This window comes from Rhineura floridana, chromosome 3 (assembly GCF_030035675.1).
Source record: "Rhineura floridana isolate rRhiFlo1 chromosome 3, rRhiFlo1.hap2, whole genome shotgun sequence".
Taxonomy (NCBI): domain Eukaryota; kingdom Metazoa; phylum Chordata; class Lepidosauria; order Squamata; family Rhineuridae; genus Rhineura; species Rhineura floridana.
The window spans coordinates 191,764,359-191,785,007 of record NC_084482.1 but is presented as its reverse complement, the minus strand read 5'-3'; the positions used below and the strand labels follow the sequence as shown (position 1 = coordinate 191,785,007).

General features: G+C 42.8%; 1 protein-coding gene across 2 annotated transcripts in view; it reads left to right on the top strand.

The window, feature by feature from the left end:
- Positions 1 to 16,702, top strand: part of LOC133380860 (L-amino-acid oxidase-like) — a 47,671-nt gene extending 30,969 nt beyond the window's left edge. For both annotated transcript variants that reach the window (XM_061619007.1, XM_061619008.1), the window contains 3 exons: positions 5,444 to 5,512; positions 11,123 to 11,259; positions 12,082 to 16,702. In XM_061619007.1, the coding sequence (XP_061474991.1) occupies positions 5,444 to 5,512; positions 11,123 to 11,259; positions 12,082 to 12,889 (1,014 nt within the window). In that variant the 3' untranslated portion in view covers positions 12,890 to 16,702. The remainder of the gene's footprint in view (positions 1 to 5,443; positions 5,513 to 11,122; positions 11,260 to 12,081) is intronic.
- Positions 16,703 to 20,649: the final 3,947 nt, after the last annotated feature.

Below are 20,649 nucleotides of genomic sequence, written 5' to 3'. Positions count from 1 at the left end.
TAAGTAGTACAGTAGATACAACAATACTGCGTTTTCCCCTCAAGCTTCTTCAGTCAGCCAGGCCCCACTCCCTCACCCCATTCTTTATGGATCATCTCTAAACTCCCATCCCAATGTTTCTTGTAAGGAAATGTCTCTAAATTACTACAATCACTACATCTCCCCTTTTCTCAACCAAAGTAACAAACACCAACAGACAAGCAAGAACTAAATTCTGTAGAGGAGAGGTTACTAGCACATCACTCTGGAGTGAGTCTTTATCGCTCACTTCCCTGCTATATCCCAGGCTTCTCAGCAAACTTCTATAAGTCTCTGTGGAGCTTTCACCTTCCTTTCTGACCGCCGAGGCATCTCATATACCTTCACCTTATCTTTCATAATGTCATTCTAGGGAACAACTTGTTTTTCTTTCTGCCCTGTTGACATACAAGAGGTGTTGATGTAGATTCTGTCCCATTCCCACCTGCTGGAGCATCTGACTCACTCTTTGGGAGTGCTCGGAGATCCCAATGATTAAGTCGAAAAGTCTCTCCTTGAGCTGTCTGAACTAAATATGATCATGGGTGCACTAGCTGTTGGACTGTGCCCCTCTGATCCCAGAGATTGGAACTGTAATTTCTCAAGCACACTTTGTCACCTGGTTTCAGTGCAGGGAGCTCCTTTGCTCTTTTGTCAAAATACTGTTTTTGTTTTTGCTTCAGACCTTGTTTATTTTTTTGAACTTGCATATGGTTATGTTCCTCCATAAGTAATTCCTCAGTTATGGGTAGTGTAGAGCATATCCTTCTTCCCATGAGTAACTGTGCTGGACACCAGCCACAGTCCAATGGTGTACTGCCGTAAGTCACTAATGCCTTATATAAATCTCCTCTACTGTCAGCTGCCTTTTTCATGAGGTTTTTAACTGTTTGGATAGATTTTCCCCACAAGACCATTGGATTGGGGGTAATGGGGACTGGATGTACTGTGATGGAAGTCCCAATCCTTTGCAAACTGCTTAAACTCTGAACTGGAAAACTGAGGTGCATTGTTCATATGGGATTCCATACCTTGCAAACAGTGCTTTCACGCTGGCTATTACTGATGCACTGCTTGTACCATTCAGATTGCTGATTTCTGGATACAGGGAGTAATAATCAGTAACTATAAAGTATGCTCGTGAATTCCAGCTAAAGAGATCAGTGCCTACCTTCTCATATGCTCTCTGTGGAACAGGGTGCAGATGCAGGGGTTCTGCCTGCTGGCATGGCTGGAACTTTATTATTAGTAGTAGTAGTAGTATTTATTACATTTGTATACCGCATAGCTGAAGCTCTCTGGGTGGTTTACAACAACTAAAAACATTAAAAACAAATATACAAATTTAAAAATACTTTTTAAAAAAACAATTTAAAAACATATGCTAAAATGCCTGGGAGAAGAAGAAAAGTCTTTAAACAAGTAAAACAGTTTGCTACTGTGTTAGCAACATCCTGATTGATCTGTGGCCAATATATTACCTCCAGTGCCTTCTTCTTACATTTTTCAATTCCAATATGACCGTCATGAATCTTTTTGAGCATTTCATGCCGGAGGGTCCTTGGAATCACTACTTTGCTACCTTGAAAATCAGCCCAGCTATCGCTGAGGCCATGCCTGCAGTTCCAGTACTCCCATAGGCTTGGATCACAGCTGCTGTGGTCCTGCGGCCAACCTTCAAGTATACATTTTTTCAAGAGGCACCTGGCATCATTGTTCTCTGTGTCTGCTAAAATTTGCTGTAATTTTCCATCAGCTATTGGAAGGGACTCTGCTATCAGGTCTACATATGTCTGCACCTCCATATCTGAAATATGCTCTGTGTACAATGAAGGTTATGTTGCCCTGGACAGTGCATCTGCTGTAAACATAAATTTGCCTGGTGTATAGGACATTATCAAGTCATATTTTTGTAATTTGAGCCTCATCCTTTGGATTCTCAAAGTACAATCATTTAATGGCTTTTCAAACAATGCTATCAGAGGTTTATGGGTCAGTTTCTACTTGCACTTTTTGTGCATAGATAAACTGGTGGAATCTTTGGCAAGCAAACAGGATACCTTCCAGTTCTTTTTCAATCTGTGCATACCTGGTTTCTGCCTCAGTCAATGCCTTAGATGCATATGCCACTGGTTGCTAGTTACTGCCATGGTTCTGGATAATCACTGCACCCAGCCGAGACTGTGAGGCATCTGAAGAAATCTTGAGTGACTTACCAGGATCATAGAACTTTAACACAGGGGCTCTGCTAAGTTCCTTTTTCAAGATGGTCCATGCTTCCTCCTGCTCCCAATACTGCTCGTGTTTGTGTTCAAGAAGTGCCCAGAGGGGTGTTGCTTTAGATTACAAATTCAGTATAAATTTCCCAAGGTAATTAACCATCCCTAGGAATTGTTGCACATCTTTCTTGGATTGGGGCCGTGGCATAATTTCAGTAGCCTCAACCTTTCTCTTGTCAGGTTTTACTCCCTCTGTAGAGATCACATCTCCCAAAAATGTCAGTTCAGTGACCCCAAATACACATTTTTCTTTATTTAATTTCAGATTTGCTGCTCTTGTTGCATCTAAGACCTTCCAAAGCTGCAGATCATGTTCACCTTTGGTAGAACCCCACACAATGATATCATCCATTGAGGTGTCAGCTCCATCAATGTGCTCGTATATCATGTGTGTGGTTCTATGGTACACTTCGGGTGCAGAGCTACACCAAATGGGAGCCACAGAAAGCGATACCTCCCAAAGGGGGTACTGAATGTGCAGAGCTTAAAACTGTCCTCTGTGAGTTTTAACTGCCAAAAGCCAGAGGAGGCATCAAGTTTGCTAAAAAAGTAAGCATTTGCAAATTGTGCCATGATTTCCTTCCTAGTGGGAAGTTTGATATGCTCCATATTTATAGCTTTGTTAAGGCTTCTGGAATCAAGACAAACCCATAACTTGCCATTAGGTTTCGTTACAATCGCTAGAGAGCTCACCCATTCTATGGGTTCTTCAACCTTCTCAATGACCTGTACAGCCTCCATCTCTCCTCTCTGAGTTTGTGACAAAGTGCAAAAGGCACTTTTCTGCACAGATGGATCACTGGGGAAACTTATTTATTTATTTGGATTGTATGCTCACCTCGTAAACAGACAAGTCCTTCAAATATATCGTGATAACTGAATATCAATGCCTCATATTCCTGTTTCACATTGGCTTGCATGGCCAGTACCCGTTTAATCAGATGAAGCTTTTCACATGCTGCCAAACCCAGATTTGGAGTCACCTGTTTAGGAACTATAATAAATGCCAGGTTGTACACATGGTCTTTGTATCTATGTTGGCTATACAGTGTCCCTTTTCCGGTATCTTCACTCCAGTTTAATACTTGTTGGATGTATTTTTGGCCTGACTTGGAGTCTTTCTTAATCCTGTTCAGGCAACACATTAACCCGAGCACCTGATTCGAGCTTAAAGGACACCACTGTTCCTTGTACTTCCACTGGCAGATTCCAGTCCTTCCCCTTCTCTGTATATGATTCCACTACATCCATAAAAAACTGCTCCTCCTGCATCTGCTCAACAGCATGCACTGGGGATTTCAGTACTTGTGACCTGCAACATTTTGCGAAGTGGTTGTGCTTGCCACAGTTGTAACAGACCTTCCCAAACACAGCACACAGTTTCTGACCATGCTGCCTGCCACAGTTTCTGCAAGCTTGGCCCAAGCCCATTTCCTTTCCCAGGAGCTTTCTTAGGTGGCTGCTACACTCTCTGATCTGGGTTCTGCTGTCCCTGTTGCGGGTTGCTTAGTACACAGACAGTCTCTTCAACTGGCCTCAGTTCTTTCTCTTGGCCTCTCACTACCTCTGCTGCTCTACATATTGAGAGTTTTTTCTAATGTGAGATCTTCTTCATGTAGTAGGCTTTCCCTTACTGCATTTTCCCTGATGCCACAAGTGTCTCTGATCAGACAGTCTATTAGGGTCCCAAAAGCACAGGTCTTGCTAAAGGTTTTTAGCTCTGTAGCATATTGCTCTATACTTTCATCCATTTTCTGCATGCACATAAAGAAGTTGTGCCTTTCAAATGTTTCATTCTTTCTGGGTATACAATATTCCTCAAATTTTGCCATTACTGCACTGAACTTCATGTTTTCTCCCTCTGCAAACTGAAAGTTATTCTAAATCTCCAGTGCTGCTTCCCCACCACACGTAACAGTATTCATGATTTTACTATATCAGGTTTCCCTTCAGCCCGTGTGGCTGCCAGATAGAGTTCAAATCTTTGCTTGAATTTTCTCCAGTTTTCTGCAATATTCCCAGACATTTTCAGGCTTGATGGAGGTTGTAAACGTTCCATAATGACCTTTGTGCTGAGGAAGCCTGTGGTTCTGCTGCTGTTAAATTGAGACCAGGCCTCCGGGTGGGGTCCTTCTTTCCTACAGCACTCAGCTGCCCCGGCAGAAGAAAGCTACACACTGCTTCAGAAGCCTTGTAGCCTCCACTGCTGACACCATGTAATATGTTTGGGTTCAGTATATAGAGCCAACAGTTAACAAGGTAGTTTTATTAAGTAGCAGATACAACACCACGTTTTCCCCTCAAGCTCCTCCAGTCAGCCAGGTTCCACCCCCTCACCCCATTCTTCAGGGATCATCTCTAAACTCCCATCCCAATGTTTCTTGTAAGGTAATGTCTCCACTGGAGGGAAAGCTCTCATTCACTCCAATGGGAGCTTTATTGCCCATGCAGCTAGCAGGTACAGGAAGGAGCAAAGGTTAAACAGCCTTCACAAATTTGGTGCCCTCCAGATGTTGGACTACAACTCCCATCAGTCCCAGCCAGCACAGCTGATGGGAATTGTAGTTCAACAACACCTGGAAAGCTTTCCCTGTATCCCATGCCAGGTTCCTAACCTAGACCCTTAAAAAAAAAAATTCATCCAGTTGCAAAGGATGTAATTGGTATCTGCTCTAGTGTGGGCCTGAAAATCAGATTGCACAGATTGGTGCTCAGGACGTAGGTTTTTGTTCCTTTTTCTCAGAGATGTGACAGTGCTAAAGACATCAAGGTAATCTTCTAGGAACTTTTCTACAAAAAGAATAGTGATTTTTAAAATTGTTTCTTTGTGTTATGTAGTTTTAATTAGATACTTCCCTGCCAGTGTGGCATAGTGGTTTGAGTGCTGAAGTATGACCTGGGAGACCAGGGTTCAAATCCCCGTATAGCCATGAGGCTCACTGGGTGACCTTGGGCCGGTCACTGCCTCTCAGCCTCACAGGAAGGCAATGGCAAACCACCTCTGCATACCGCTTACCATGAAAACCCTATTCGTAGGGTCGCCATAAGTCGGGATCGACTTGAAGGCAGTTCATTTCCATTTCTGTACCTCCCACCACTTATATTACCTTTTTTTAATGTTGACTTTTTCTTTGTGGTCATCCCAGGTTGCAGAAGAGGTGAAAAGGACCAATTGTAGCTATGTGCTGGCTAAATATGACACCTACTCAACCAAGGTAAAATGAACATTTCCTGAAACAATGGCTCGAACATGTGAAGTTCAGAGTGACTTTATAGAAACTTTATTTATTTATTTAATTGCATTTATATACCGCCCCATAGCCGAAGCTCTCTGGGCAGTTTACAACAATTAAAAACATTAAAAACAAATATAGTAGTAGTAGTAATCTTTAATGTTTCTAGCCGTTGGCCATTACATATTGAATTTAAAAACACAATAAAACATTTCAGTAAAACACATTTTTATCATCATAGCTTGGCTATAAAAGTTGGGAAATTTGAACTATTTACTTTGACAAGTTGGGCTCTAATATGCTTCGCTGCCAAGGCGAAGTTGGCCATCGCCAAGGTAACCTCTTTATAATGATCTGCCAGAAGGTCTATAATTATGGTTTCTGGGCCGAGGCCCATCCTGGGCTTGATAAAAGGGTCTAGAAATTTCTTTCGAGGGCCATTATAGAGGGGGCAGTAGAACATATAGTGGGCAAGGTCCTCGATCGCCTTGTTCCCACAGATACAAAAACGTTCGTTTTTTGGGAGGTCCTTGTATCTGCCCTCAAGAAAAGCAGTGGGCATTGACTGAAACCTTAACTCCGTGAAGGCTCTGTGTTTTGGGGGGCAACGAAAGGTAATTAAGTAAGAGGCGACAGAGTGGTTTATTTTGAAACCGGGGAACCAAGTCGAGAATGGAGCTCTCATTATCATGGATCTGTCTTGGACCTCGTCAAAATTAAAGACCCAGTTACGAAGTTCCCTTGGCGAGAATAATTTGAGGTCTTGAGTTGACAGGTTGTAGTAGTCAATTAACAGTTTCGTAGGTTGAGCCCAACCCCCTTTAAGTAATTGTTCATGCCAGCAGCATTTGACTAAGGAGGAATCCTCCATCAGGAGTATTTTCCTCCCAAATCTTAAGACTGCCAGGTCCGTTTTTGCGGTTAATGAATGTATACCCAGCTCTGCTCTGACTTGTGCCGAGGGGGTGCCCCGCGGAAGGCCCAAAAGCTGTTTTAAAAAGGAATTTTGGGGTGGCTCTACCATGCGTTTAAGGGCGTGTCCCCATATTTCAGCCCCGTAGACAATTTTAGAGATTGCTACGGCTCTATAGATTTTTAACATAGGGGGGATTAGTTGGCCACCTCTGGTATAATAGAACTTTTTTATTTGACCTAGGGATCTGGCGGAATCTAGTTTAATGGCTTCCGCCTGTGTTTTCAAGGAAAGTGTGTTGGTAAAGGAAATTCCAAGGTACTTAAAGGACTGGACTTGTTCCACTGTGGCCCCACTCAGTGTCCAATTATTTTTGGCCTTCCTGTACCTGCCACAGACCATGATTTTTGATTTTGCCTGGTTAATCTGTAAATGTTGTACTTTACAATATTCCTCTAAGTGGGTCAACAATCTTTTTAAGCCAATTTTGGTCAGAGAAAATAGAACCAGATCATCAGCATATAATAATACAGAAATTTTTTTTGTGCCTACTGCGGGGGGGAAAAACTTAGGTGCAGATAATAAGGGAATTATATCGTTTATAAAAAAATTAAAAAGAAAGGGAGCAAGTATGCACCCTTGTTTCACACCTTCGGAGGTTGGAATGTTACAGGATAGAGCCCCATTTCTTCCTAGCCGGACTCTAGAGACGTTGGATTGATGAAGGGTTTTAATAAGCCACACCAGTCTCTTATTGGCATTTGACTGGTCCAGCTTGTGCCAGAGAATTTCCCTGTCGACTGAGTCAAATGCCTCTGCGAAATCTATAAAGGCTATGTAGAGAGATGTACCCGACCCTTTCGCAACTTTATTTATTAAATGATGTAAAATAAAGGCTTGATCCCTGGTGGACTTGCCTTTTCTAAATCCGGCTTGTTCTTGGTGGATGATCTAGTATTTCGCATCCCATTCCACTAATTTGTTAATCAGGAAGCGCCCGTAGAGCTTAGCCGAAATGTCAAGTAGGCTAATAGGCCTGTAATTACAGGGGTCTGCTGGGTCCCCTTTCTTAAAAATGGGAACAATTATGCTGGTACGCCATCCTTGCGGAAAATCTCCTGTGGTGTTAATATGGGAGAAAAGGGCTGCTAGAACAGGACCCCACCATGCTATATCCATCAAAAAGATCTCCCGTGGCATCAAGTCTTCCCCTGGTGCTTTATTTTTGCGAAGGGTCAAAATTAAATGGCCGATCTCTGCACTTGTAACCGGAGGCCATTTAGGGAGATCTGGTGGGCTTGGAGTAGATAGTGAGAGGGTTAACGAGGAGGCTCCAAATATGGAACTAAAATGAGATACCCATGACTCCGGTAAAATTGGAGGGATTGGGACATTTTCCCAGCGAGAATTTCCCCCCTGGACAAGTTTCCAAAAAAGCGTGTCGTTACCTTTGCTGTGGGCTAGTTCCAATTCCCTCCAATTGTTTACGTAAAATTGGTGTTTCTTGTCCTGTATAAGCTTCTTATAGTACCTCTTTATTTGGAGTAAACGTTGGATTGCCTCATTTGACTGATTTCGTCTTATTACTTTAATTTGGGTGGACAACTCTCTCTTCATTGATCTACACTCCCAATCAAACCACTCATTGGTAAATCCCCTTGGGGTTTTGAGACAAGTGGTGGATATCTGAGGTTTTAAGAGTAAAATCGCTTTTTCATATAGTCCTACAATGTCCCCGGTCGCTAAAATGGCCCGGTTGCGTAGGTCAAGGGCTGGAGCTGATTCTAAGGTTTGCTTGACTGCCTTTTCAATGTCCGCAGACCATTTGATACGTCTTGAGCCAGAGATACTATCAAGGAATGGTTTAAAAACGCATGGACGTGTGTATAGACTGGGGTCACGTAACGTTAAGCATAAGGGTAGATGATCGCTGTCCGCTCTGCTTATTATCGAAAGATCTTTAACTAGGGGCATTAGAAGAGGGGAACCTAGAAAATAATCTACCACTCTGACGCCTCTGCTTGAAATAAAGGTGTATAGGCCATTAGACGAATCTAGATATGTTCCATTTATACAGATCAGCTGAAAGCTAATCAGAAAGCAGAACAGAGATTTTCCATTTTGATTTATGGTTATGTCCCTTGATTCTCTAGGGAGAATAGGGTATTCATCAAGAGTTACTCCTACTAGTTCGTCTATGGATGGGTAGTGTCCCAGTCTAGCGTTTAAGTCGCCGCAAATTACTAACAAGTGTGACGGGTAAGCACATGTGAGTTTTTCTAGATAGTTCCCTAAGAGCGTCCAACTCTGGGCACAATTCTGAGCATGGGACAGAGGAAAATAAACATTCAAACATAATATGGAATGGCTATCGGTAAACGAAATTATTAATGGCAAACAGAAATCTGGGGGATGTTCAGTCGGGACAGTTACCAGGACGTTCAGTGATGTAGCTATTAGAGTTGCAATGCCCCCACAAGCTCTACCTCTCGCTGCGGTCTTGATAGCCGGGTTCGTCCAGGATTTATAACCTTGTAATGAAAGTGATTCCTGGTCAGTGATCCAGGTCTCCTGTAAACAGAGGATGTCAAATGCTTGTAAAAAGTTTATAAAATCTCTGTCTCTAGCCTTGTTGTTCCAACCTGCAATGTTCCAGGAAAGGTAAGTTAGGTCCGGATGAGGAGGGCCAATCTGCTTGCTTGTCAAAGAGGGGCTACCCTCATGGATTTGGGTGTCAGTGGGCTTTCGTAACTGTGGTAAATAACTCTGTCAGTTCATCGAGTCAGATAGAGGTAAACTTACAAGGTCATCTGGTATGATTGTGCAGACGTTTGAGAAAAAGGGGCCTGAACCAACTTTCATTAGTTCCAATGGAAGTGATGGTTTCACTGGGGAACCTAGTTCGTCAGGGGCCAAGTAACGCATTTGTAACCACGAGGGACCTGCTTGGTTCGAACTCTCATGGGCTCACTGGTTAAAAACAAATATACAAATTTAAAAACACATTTTTAAAAAGCAATTTAAAAGCAATTTATACAAGGCTCCATTTTATTTCTAAAGAAAAAAGCAAATGTAGCTACTGCTGAGTTATTTTTACCATTTTTGAAGCATGGTTTTTAAAGTAGTTTCTTCTCTGGAAGGAAATATAGAACTTTATTGACACTCTTATGTTATGTCATTAGAATATAACACAAACCTACAGTAGTAACCCACCTTCCTAGATACCCCATCCCAAACTCAGCAAACGCAGAAGAGAATGACAGACAAAGGGTGTTTCCAGACTGTAGCTATTTTTGGGAGGGATTCAGGTCACATTTGCACCATACATTTAAAGCACATTTATACCACTTTAACAGTAATTTCTCTCCACCCCATCCCTGGGAACTGTAGTTTACACTTCAGAGATCTACAGTTCCCAGCACCCTTAACAAAGTGCAGCTCCCAGGATTCTTTGGGGGAAGAACTGTGCTTTGAATGTGCTTGAAATGTATGGTGTGTGACCTCAGTCACAGTGGCAAATTAAGATTGCACAGGTAGAGTTGATTTGGAGCTCTTGTGATTAGGAAAGCGCCAGAGAGACGCACAAGAAACTGTGGGAGAACACTTGCTTGATGCAATGCTGTGTAACCTCCAAACAAACAAATCAGGATGAATGCTCAATAAACAGGTCATCTGGAAGCAACCAAAGAGAAGGAGAGAAAAAGAAGGCGGGAAAGGAAGTGAGACAAGCCACAAGAGATACTCGGGATTTTATTTTATGTTAGTGGGGGAAGATGAGCTTTAAAAATTCAGACTGAATTTAATGCTAGTGTTACTTCTGTTAAATATGATTAATACTTTGACTGCCAAAACCTCCAGAAGTTATTCCATCTACAGTTGCATACATCCCTTCTGTCGTTGGAGGGTGAGGCATTTAGCTGTCTTAGCAGCTTGCAAGATCCATAGTTTTTTGTCATGATGAGGTGCTTTGTTTATTAATTTGAAATATTTTCACTGTTCAGCTGAAAAGTCTTCCAGAATGGCTTGCATAATGTCAATCAAAACAAGACAGTTGCTACTCACACTACACAAAAAGACACAACACAAAAGGGGTATGGGGAGGGAACAAGAAGAAAACAAGCAAACTAAGGCACCAGTTCTTAATGTTACATAGTAGTTCTTAAAATGACCAGTTGGAATGGAAAGAACTCAGGGAGAGCAGGAGCCAAATGCGTGCACTGTCTACATTTTAGGAACATCCTCCCCCCACCCCAAAAAAGAATCCTGGGAACTATAGTTTACCCATCACAGAGCTACAATTCCAAGCACCCTTAGCAAACTGCAGTTCCCAGGATTCTTGGGGGGTGCTTTAAATGTATGGTGTATGTATGCAGCCCTGTCTCCAACAGATGACATCTCTAGTGTGTATGCAGCCCTGGTCTCCAACAGATAATAGTTGGCAAAGTGAGGAACCTAATGGTGCAGGTTCCTCAGCATAGAGTGGCCCTGCTTCCCCACTCTCCTTCTTGTGCAGCCTGATGGATTGACTGCTGCTAGGAAAGCGTTGAAGGAAAGTCAAAGTCAGCCAGTCTTTCAGCAGAAGTGATGGAATAGCCCAGCTTCTTTTCTCTCCATCATCATTAAAGGCAATATTGTGTCATATGTTGTTTATGAGGCCTGGAACTCTTTGCCCCTAACAGGAGTATTTAGTTAAGGTAGCAAACCTGAGCCGTGGAGCTATCCAGATGATTGGGGACTTGCTAAATGAAGATGCTGGCTACTACCAGTCTTTCGTTGAAAGTATGAGAGGCGATGCTATCTTCTCTTATACAAGGAGGTAAGCAGAGATACACATCGGTGGAAATTATGGAGGTTTTACGCTAGCAGAAATAAAATCTGGTCTTGTTTAGACTAGATGGCTTTGGGGTCCATTTCTACCTCTAGATTGTAAGGACATATGTTCATACTTCTTGCAATGAAGTCAGCATCAAGTTGCAAGAACATAAGAACATATCTGAAAAACTGTCTCACCCCTTATATACCCAGTCGCATCACTATGCTCTGCAGGTGAGGGCCTCCTGCAGATACCATCCTATCAGGAGGTCCATTAGACACAATGTAGGAATCGTGCCATTAGTGTTGTGGCACCCACCCTTTAGAATGCACTCCCCTTAAATATTAGTCAGGCTCCATCTCTGTCTTTTGTTTTGGTGCCTACTGAAAACCTTCCTCTTCCAACAAGCCTGTTAAATAGACACCTTTATCACAGTTTGCATCTTTATTGGAATTACTCTTAAGATGTTTTAGGTATGTTTAGATTGTTTTATCAATTGCTGTTTCCCTACCTGGGCACCTTTGGGAGGAAGGGCAGCATATAAATTTAATTATAAATAAATAAATAAAATAAGAGCCCTGCTGGATCAGGCCATCTAGCCCGGCATCCTGTTCTCCCAGTGGCCAACCAGATGCCCCTGTCCACTAGCAGGACCTGAGCACAACAGCACTCTTCCCACCTGCGATTCCCAGGAACTCCCAGGATAGTGAGTAACGGAATTATGCCCATAACGTATAATGTTTGTGATTTCTTTTTAAAAAAACATGTGAATAGTACTGGTCTGTCTCCTGTCCATTCATATGCGTTTTTGTTTATATCTTGCAGGTTTGATGAAATTGTAGGAGGCTTTGATCAGCTTCCAAGAGCCATTTACAGAACCATTCCAGACACTGTATATTTCGGTGCCAGGGTGGTCAGGATAGAGCAGAGGGGCAACAGAGTCACTGTGATTTATCAAACGCCAGAGAAAACATTGCTGAGTTTGACAGCTGATTATGCAGTTATCACCTCCTCAGCAAGGGCCACGCGGCGCATCTATTTTGACCCACCCCTGTCACATAACAAAACCAATGCCTTGCGATCTCTCCACTACAGGAGCGCCACCAAGATCTTCCTTGCTTGCACTCATAAATTCTGGGAAGATGACAATATCTGTGGTGGGAAGTCCACAACTGATCGCCCATCCCGATTCATTTACTACCCTGCTCGTAACTTCTCTAGTGGGATTGGGGTCATCTTGGCTTCCTATGTCCACAGTGATGACTCGCGTTTCTTTCTGGCTCTCGACCATGATGACATCATTAGCATTGTCATGGATGACCTGTCTGCCATCCACCAGCTGCCCAAAGACTACTTCCAGACTTTCTGTCGCTCCTCAGTAATAAAGCGGTGGAGCCTAGATAAATATTCCATGGTTGGCTATGCTACTTTCACTCCCTACCAGTTTACAGATTATAGTGAGCCTCTCCGGCAGCCAGAAGGCAGACTCCATTTTGCTGGGGAACATACCTCCAGGCTGCATGGCTGGCTGGACACCACAATAAAGTCAGGGCTGAGGGCAGCAAAGGAAATCCACCTTGCATCTGGGAAGCAGGAGTCTAGGATCAAACAGAGTGACAAAGAGGAATTCTAAGGCACTCTGCAAAAGAAGAAAGACCACTTAAAGGAATATCTGGGCATATAGGAGCTTCAAATCAGGACAAGTCAAAATATCTGAAAGCATTTCCAGGTGGCAGGCAAAAATGCAGAACAATTTTGTTTTGGGGGTTCGAGTCTGTAAGGGGAGGTGTGTATTCAGATCCCACCACTGACGCATCTTTTTTTTGAGGAAACAGGCATAACTCAGTGATGGAGCAACTACTTTGCTTGTAGAAGGTCTAGGTTCAGGTAGAGCCAGGAAAGGTTCCCTGTCTGAAACCTCAGACAGCTGCTGCCTATTAGTGTTGACAATATTGAGCCAATAGTCTAGGTATAAGGCAGCTTCCTATGTTCTTATGATTTCTGAAAGCAGGTTAAAGGGAAGAAACAGCAAGTATGCACAAGCAAAACGAAAATAGAATACTACACCAGAATATTGGTCTAAACTGTTCCTACACTCGGCAAAACTTACAAAGCAAAAAATTACTCTCAGTGGTCACCTCTGATGTCAGTAGCTCCTGGCATCATCTGCAGGATGAGAGGGCTCAAGAGGGACAACAGAATTCAGGGATCCTGTCAGTATTTATGATCAGGGCCAAACTACACCTTCATTACATGTAATGTTCATGATTTTTAAAAATGCAAATATCATTACCTTGAAGTGCGTGATAAATAATGGGATCATCGGAGTAGGCCTGACCTGAACCCATTGCTCCTGATGCCCTGTGTTGCTTTATGTGTATTATTGGGGAAACCTTAAAGGATCCCAGAAAGATGCTCTTTGACAGGACCTGTAAATAACAATATTGGACCAAATACCCAGCTATGACAAAGGCTTTAATACAGGATATAAATATGAATTGATGAAGCTAAGGAATATAGAACTATGTAAATATAGAAGAGGGGAATTTAGATAATGAAGTAGCTAAGATAGTTTAACAGAAGCACAGCTATTTTGAACAGCTGATAGTAGAATTAATAGGCTAAGTGCAGTTTCAAGTGCTAAGCAGAGATAGTAAAACTATTAAACATGTTAAGGGCTGGTAATAAAGTGATATGGAGAAGGGTGTGACAGCACAGCAAAAACAGCACACCTGTTTGATTGTGCATCTGGTGATAACAAGATAGTGCCAAGAAGGCATGGCATACAAGAGAGGCATGAGTTGATTGTGCGCTTTGAACATGCCAGAGTTATAGATAAGGTGGGGCCCACCCAGGTAAGGTATTATGAAGGGGAAAAATAGAAAAACTCCAATGTTAACCTTTAGGACTCCACTACACAAAGAGATCATACCTCATCTGACCTCAACAACCCCTGGCTTGGTGAGAACATAAGAAGAGCCTGCTGGATCAGGCCAGTGGCCCATCTAGTCCAGCATCCTGTTCTCACAGTGGCCAACCAGGTGCCTGGGGGAAGCCCGCAAGCAGGACCCGAGTGCAAGAACACTCTCCCCTCCTGAGGCTTCCGGCAACTGGTTTTCAGAAGCATGCTGCCTCTGACTAGGGTGGCAGAGCACAGCCATCATGGCTAGTAGCTAGTAGTAGTAGATAAGGTTCTTGCGTACTATCTCGGCTGAACAACCAGCTAGCAAGGTCCGTGCTGTATTGGGATTGTATGGTATTTGCTTAAGGTGGTAGATTATTAAAGCAGAATGTGCTGAATTATTGCTTATAAGAATTGTGTTAATCAATATAAAGCATTTAAAAGGCATTTTGTGTTTGTCTCCTCTTGGGTCTATAAAAAGGGCATATGGGTGGTGGTGACTGGCAGCTGTATAACATCTTTTTAGTACAATCAGGCACTTGAACCATAAAATTACAAAAAACAAAAACAGATCAATAATTGGTGATCAATAACCTGATTGGCTAACACTCCCCTGCTGTAATCATGATGAACAATTACTTCTCCGAAGCTGGGATTTGCATTGGGATGAAATCCTCCATTGGCTGCTGCAAAATTTACATGAACCTACAGCAGAAATAGCTGAACCAGTAAACATGTTTAGGCTGGAAATGAAGGGATATGGTGATATTGCACCTAGTAGCCTTGGTAATTCCTATAGCATCAACTGTGGCAGTGCCCTACCCAGTTTATTTTGTGTCAGGGTGTACTAGTGATGTCAAAGCTCAGAGGGGCCAAAACACAAATCCATGGGCCAGGACTACACTGGATGTGTGCTGGTGTTCTACCAACCTGTGCACTGTACAGTAGTCTTCCCCAGCCTGGTGCCCTCCAGATGTTTTGGACTATAGCTTTCATCAACCCCAGCCAGTATAGCCAATGGTCTGGGATGATGGGAAATGTAGTCCATTTGGGAAGCACCAATTTGGGGAAGGCTGATCTACCTTGTACTGTTAGTTGCATATCAGCAATGTAACTTTTTTTGTATTCATTTGCTGGTCTTGGTCTCATAGCTCCACCTCTAACTATGCCCATTTGGCACTGCTTTCTCCTGTCTCTGCCCATGCTCTATTTTTAAATAATCCAATATGAAGTAAGATTATAAAGTTCCTCAGAGCACGTAGAGAGTGCCATTTCTTTCACCACCTGCAGCTATATATACTGTATATATAGCTCAAGGGAATTTTCCTCCCTCTCTCATAACTTTAGAACTCAGGAACATCCAATGAAACGGAATGTTGGAAGATTAGGACAGACAAAATAAAGTATTTCTTCACATAGCACATAGTTAAACTGTGGAACTGACTACCATCAGATGTAGTGATGACCACCAACTTAGGTACTCTTAAAAGAGGTCTAGGCAAATTCATGGAGGATAACAGCATCAACAGCTACTAGTCTAGGATCGGCAGGTGAGGCCATGGTGGTGCTGCCACTGGGGGCTGCCCGGTTGGTGTTGACCTATGACAGTGCCTTCTTGGTGGGGGATCCCCACTTGTGGAATGCCCTATCTGATGAGGTGTGTCTGTCTCCCTCATTATTGACTTTCAGGAAGAATTTTAAAAACATTCCTATTTACCCAGGCATTTTGTGGCTGAGAGACGCTGTTCCTGGCAACCCTGAGATCATGGTTGAGATAATGTTTTTAACTGTTCTTAGAATGCTTTTAAAACTTGTTTTAGAATTGATATGTTTGCTGCCCTGGCCTCCTTCAAGAGGAAGGGTGCGATATAAATTGAATAAATACTAATACTAATAATAGCCACAATGGCTATGTTCTGCTTCCCTGTCAGCGGGAGTTTGCCTCTGGATATTACTGGGAATCACAAGTGGAGAGAGGGCATTCAGGTCCTGCTTCTGGGATTCCCATAGGAATGGGAACAGGATGCTGGACTAGAACAGCCTTTGGCCTGATCTCGCAGGGCTCTTATGTTCTTAAGGATGGGGCCTATGCTTTACATGCAGGAGGTCCTGAATTCCGTCCTTGCTTCTTGTTATTATATGCCTTCAAGTCGATTACGACTTATGACAACCCTATGAATTAAAAAAAAAATATTCACAGGGTTTTCATAGCAAGATGTATTCAGAAAGGATTACTATTGCCTTCCTCCAAGCCTACGGCACCCAGTATTCCCAAGTGGTCTCCCATCCAAGTACTAACCAAGCCTGACGCTGCTTAGCAGCCAAGATCTGGCATATTCAGGGTAGTATGACTGTCCTTGCAATTGCCACTTAGATGTCAGGTTCTGAGAAAGAGCTTTGCTGAGATGCTGGTGTACTGCTGCACATCAAAGGAGGCAAGACTAGGCAAGAAAAACCAAGAGGTCTGATTTTGTATAAGGCAGCTTTCAGTTATTTATTTATGACATTTATATACTGCTTAATTATTCACATTTCTAAGAGATGTACAGAAAAACAAAACAAAAAACAGAATATGAAGCGGTAAAACCATAAAAAATTCATCATAAAACCAGACATTAAAACCAAATATTTGTACGTTCAAAGAGCACTGCAGATGGCAAAAGTTGTCTGATACAACTTAGCTACAATTCCCAGCACCTTTAACAGACTACACTTCCCAGGATGCTTTAGGGAAAGCCATGTGCTTTCTTCAGTGTGCTTCAAATGTATGGTGAGGGCGTGACAACAGTTTGCCAGCGCCTGCATATATGTCTCCTAGGGAAAGGAATGTGGGATTCCCACTGCCTAGAAGTGGTCTCAGGAATAGAGGAACAGCCAGGTGAATTCCAAATCTCCTGCTTTGCAACTTCCGCTCCCCTCCCACTCTCCCATGCACTTTAACAACCAGCAATGTCACCCAAACAGTCTGCTGGAGACCAGCAGCTTTGAATGTGCCCATACACCAGCATAGCCCAGACATTCAATTAAGTGGTTTGTTCAAAATGCTCCTTTGATAGCTCATGTGGTAGGGTGGAGGATAGTACAATATTTGAGGAGTTATCCTTAGGTAGCTGGTTGGATTCCAGTTTGAAAAGCTTGTGAATGTCAGGATGGCCAAGTGGTCTAAGATGCCAGACTTAAGGCTCATACCTTCCCTGATCTGGGTGTTCTGGTCTCCAAATGGAGGTGTGGGTTCAAATTCCTCTTCTGACATCTCATTTTTCAGGAAAGGATTATAACTAAGTGGTAGAGCAACTGCTTTGCTTGCAGAAGGTCCTAGGTTCAGATAGAGCATTCCAAATCTAAATCCTGGAGAGCCGCTACCAGTCAGCATTGACAACACTAAACCAATAATCTGACTGTGTATACATGTAACCTTTGAAACCAACAGGAGTTGTTTTTCCCCCACAATGGTCTTTGTACACTGCAATTTGCAATTGTATGCACCTTCATGCAATAAAGTAATCTAAAGCAGCAGCTGCTATCTGTGTTGTTTGTACACACAGGTGGGTGTGCTTTCAAACTCCCCTCTTCTCAAATAGTGTTTCCAGAGATTTTTTGAAAGCATTGTTGCATGTGACCCCAATCTCTGAGTGGTGCAAGACTTTAAGGGTTCCTGTGCTTACCCAAGGTTTGGTTTCCTTGGAAAGAAAGTCAGCGGTGACTGTGGTGTCTTTTTGAGATACGGTTTATTTACACATATACACAACCTGAGCTTAACATGGAGAGGTTCACAGCATTAACAGTCCAACAGATCTTGCTTTTCCATCAGGCTTGTAGGGAGGCACCACGGAGCAGTCTTTCCAGCTTCACCCCAAGCAAGGCGAGACTAAAATGCACAAACCTCTCCTTAGCTCCTGGATGGGGGAGAGGAGGCCTCTCCCTGAAAACAGTTCCAATAGCCACAAGATCTCTCTTGGCCACAACTCTTTAGATATGCAGATTGTCCATTCAATAAGTCCATTAATTCACTGGCTAAACTATTAGATTAACAAAGCAAACTAGTTTGACCGATAGAGCAGATTTCTTGCTTGCATATCCCAACTTCACTTTCAAGGTTACAGGCATGAAGGGGACTCAAAGAAATCTCAACCTCCAAACTAATAACAGTGTTTTTCTATTATACCGCTCATAACTTCCTTAGTGCGACTGTCATCTTGGCTTCCTACATCCACATTGAGAACATAGTTTCCAGAGTGGTTGAACAATCATAAGAACATAAGAACATAAGAAGAGCCTGCTAGTCCAGCATCCTGTTCTCACAGTGGCCAACCAGGTGCCTGGGGGAAGCCCGCAAGCAGGACCCGAGTGCAAGAACACTCTCCCCTCCTGAGGCTTCCGGCAACTGGTTTTCAGAAGCATGCTGCCTCTGACTAGGGTGGCAGAGCACAGCCATCACGGCTAGTAGCCATCGATAGCCCTGTCCTCCATGAATTTGTCTAATCTTCTTTTAAAGCCGTCCAAGCTGGTGGACATTACTGGATCTTGTGGGAGCAAATTCCATAGTTTAACTATGCGCTGAGTAAAGAAGTACTTCCTTTTGTCTGTCCTGAATCTTCCAACATTCAGCTTCTTTGAATGTCCACGAGTTCTAGTATTATGAGAGAGGGAGAAGAACTTTTCTCTATCCACTTTCTCAATGCCATGCATAATTTTATACACTTCTATCATGTCTCCTCTGACCCGCCTTTTCTCTAAACTAAAAAGCCCCAAATGCTGCAACCTTTCCTCGTAAGGGAGTCGCTCCATCCCCTTGATCATTCTGGTTGCCCTCTTCTGAACCTTTTCCAACTCTATAATATCCTTTTTGAGATGAGGCGACCAGAACTGTACACAGTATTCCAAATGCGGCCGCACGATAGATTTATACAACGGCATTATAATATCGGCTGTTTTATTTTCAATACCTTTCCTAATTATTGCTAGCATGGAATTTGCCTTTTTCACAGCTGCCGCACACTGGGTCGACATTTTCATCGTGCTGTCCACTACAACCCCGAGGTCTCTCTCCTGGTCGGTCACCGCCAGTTCAGACCCCATGAGCGTATATGTGAAATTCAGATTTTTTGCTCCAATATGCATAATTTTACACTTGTTTATGTTGAATTGCATTTGCCATTTTTCCACCCATTCACTCAGTTTGGAGAGGTCTTTTTGGAGCTCTTCGCAATCCCTTTTTGTTTTAACAACCCTGAACAATTTAGTGTCATCAGCAAACTTGGCCACTTCACTGCTCACTCCTAATTCTAGGTCATTAATGAACAAGTTGAAAAGTACAGGTCCCAATACCGATCCTTGAGGGACTCCACTTTCTACAGCCCTCCATTGGGAGAACTGTCCGTTTATTCCTACTCTCTGCTTTCTGCTTCTTAACCAATTCCTTATCCACAAGAGGACCTCTCCTCTTATTCCATGACTGCTAAGCTTCCTCAGAAGCCTTTGGTGAGGTACCTTGTCAAACGCTTTTTGAAAGTCTAAGTACACTATGTCCACTGGATCACCTCTATCTATATGCTTGTTGACACTCTCAAAGAATTCTAATAGGTTACTGAGACAGGACTTTCCCTTGCAGAAGCCATGCTGGCTCTGCTTCAGCAAGGCTTGTTCTTCCATGTGCTTAGTTAATCTAGCTTTAATAATACTTTCTACCAGTTTTCCAGGGACAGAAGTTAAGCTAACTGGCCTGTAATTTCCGGGATCCCCTCTGGATCCCTTTTTGAAGATTGGCGTTACATTTGCCACTTTCCAGTCCTCAGGCACGGAGGAGGACCAGAGGGACAAGTTACATATAATCAGTACCTCTTGCGATAGAACTCTGGGAATTGTAGCTCTGTGAGGGGAATAGGGGGTCTCCTAACAACTGTCAACACCCTTCACAAACTATATTTCCCAATATTCTTTGAGGGAAGCCATGATTGTTTAAAGTGGAATAAATGTATGATGTGAATGGGGCCCTGATGAAGTCAGTTCTAGTCCATGAAAGCTTATTATGGCAAAATAATAATAATTATTCTTTAAGGTGCAACAAGACTGTTGTTGTCTGTCTGTCTGTCTGTCTGTCTCTCTCTCTCTCTCTCTCTCTCGTGTGTGTGTGTGTGTGTGTGTGTGTGTGAGAGAGAGAGAGAGAGAGAGAGAGAGAGATTTGATTGAAAGGTTGGATATAAATCTTCAAAATAAATATATAAATAAACTCAAATCTTTCTTGCTCAGTTGCATGGTTATTTAAGGATGACAAACAATTGCTATTATTTTAACTGTCACTGCTTTTTCATATTAAAATTACTATTATTATTTAAAATATTTCTATCCCGCCCTTCTACCCTATAATAGGGCACTCAGGGTGGCTTATAAAAATAAAATACATTTCGAGTGTTTTGAGTTTTTACATTTTTCTTTTCGGATTGTTGTTTTTAGTGGGGGTTTAGCTGCTTTGAACTCTAAAGGAATTGTAG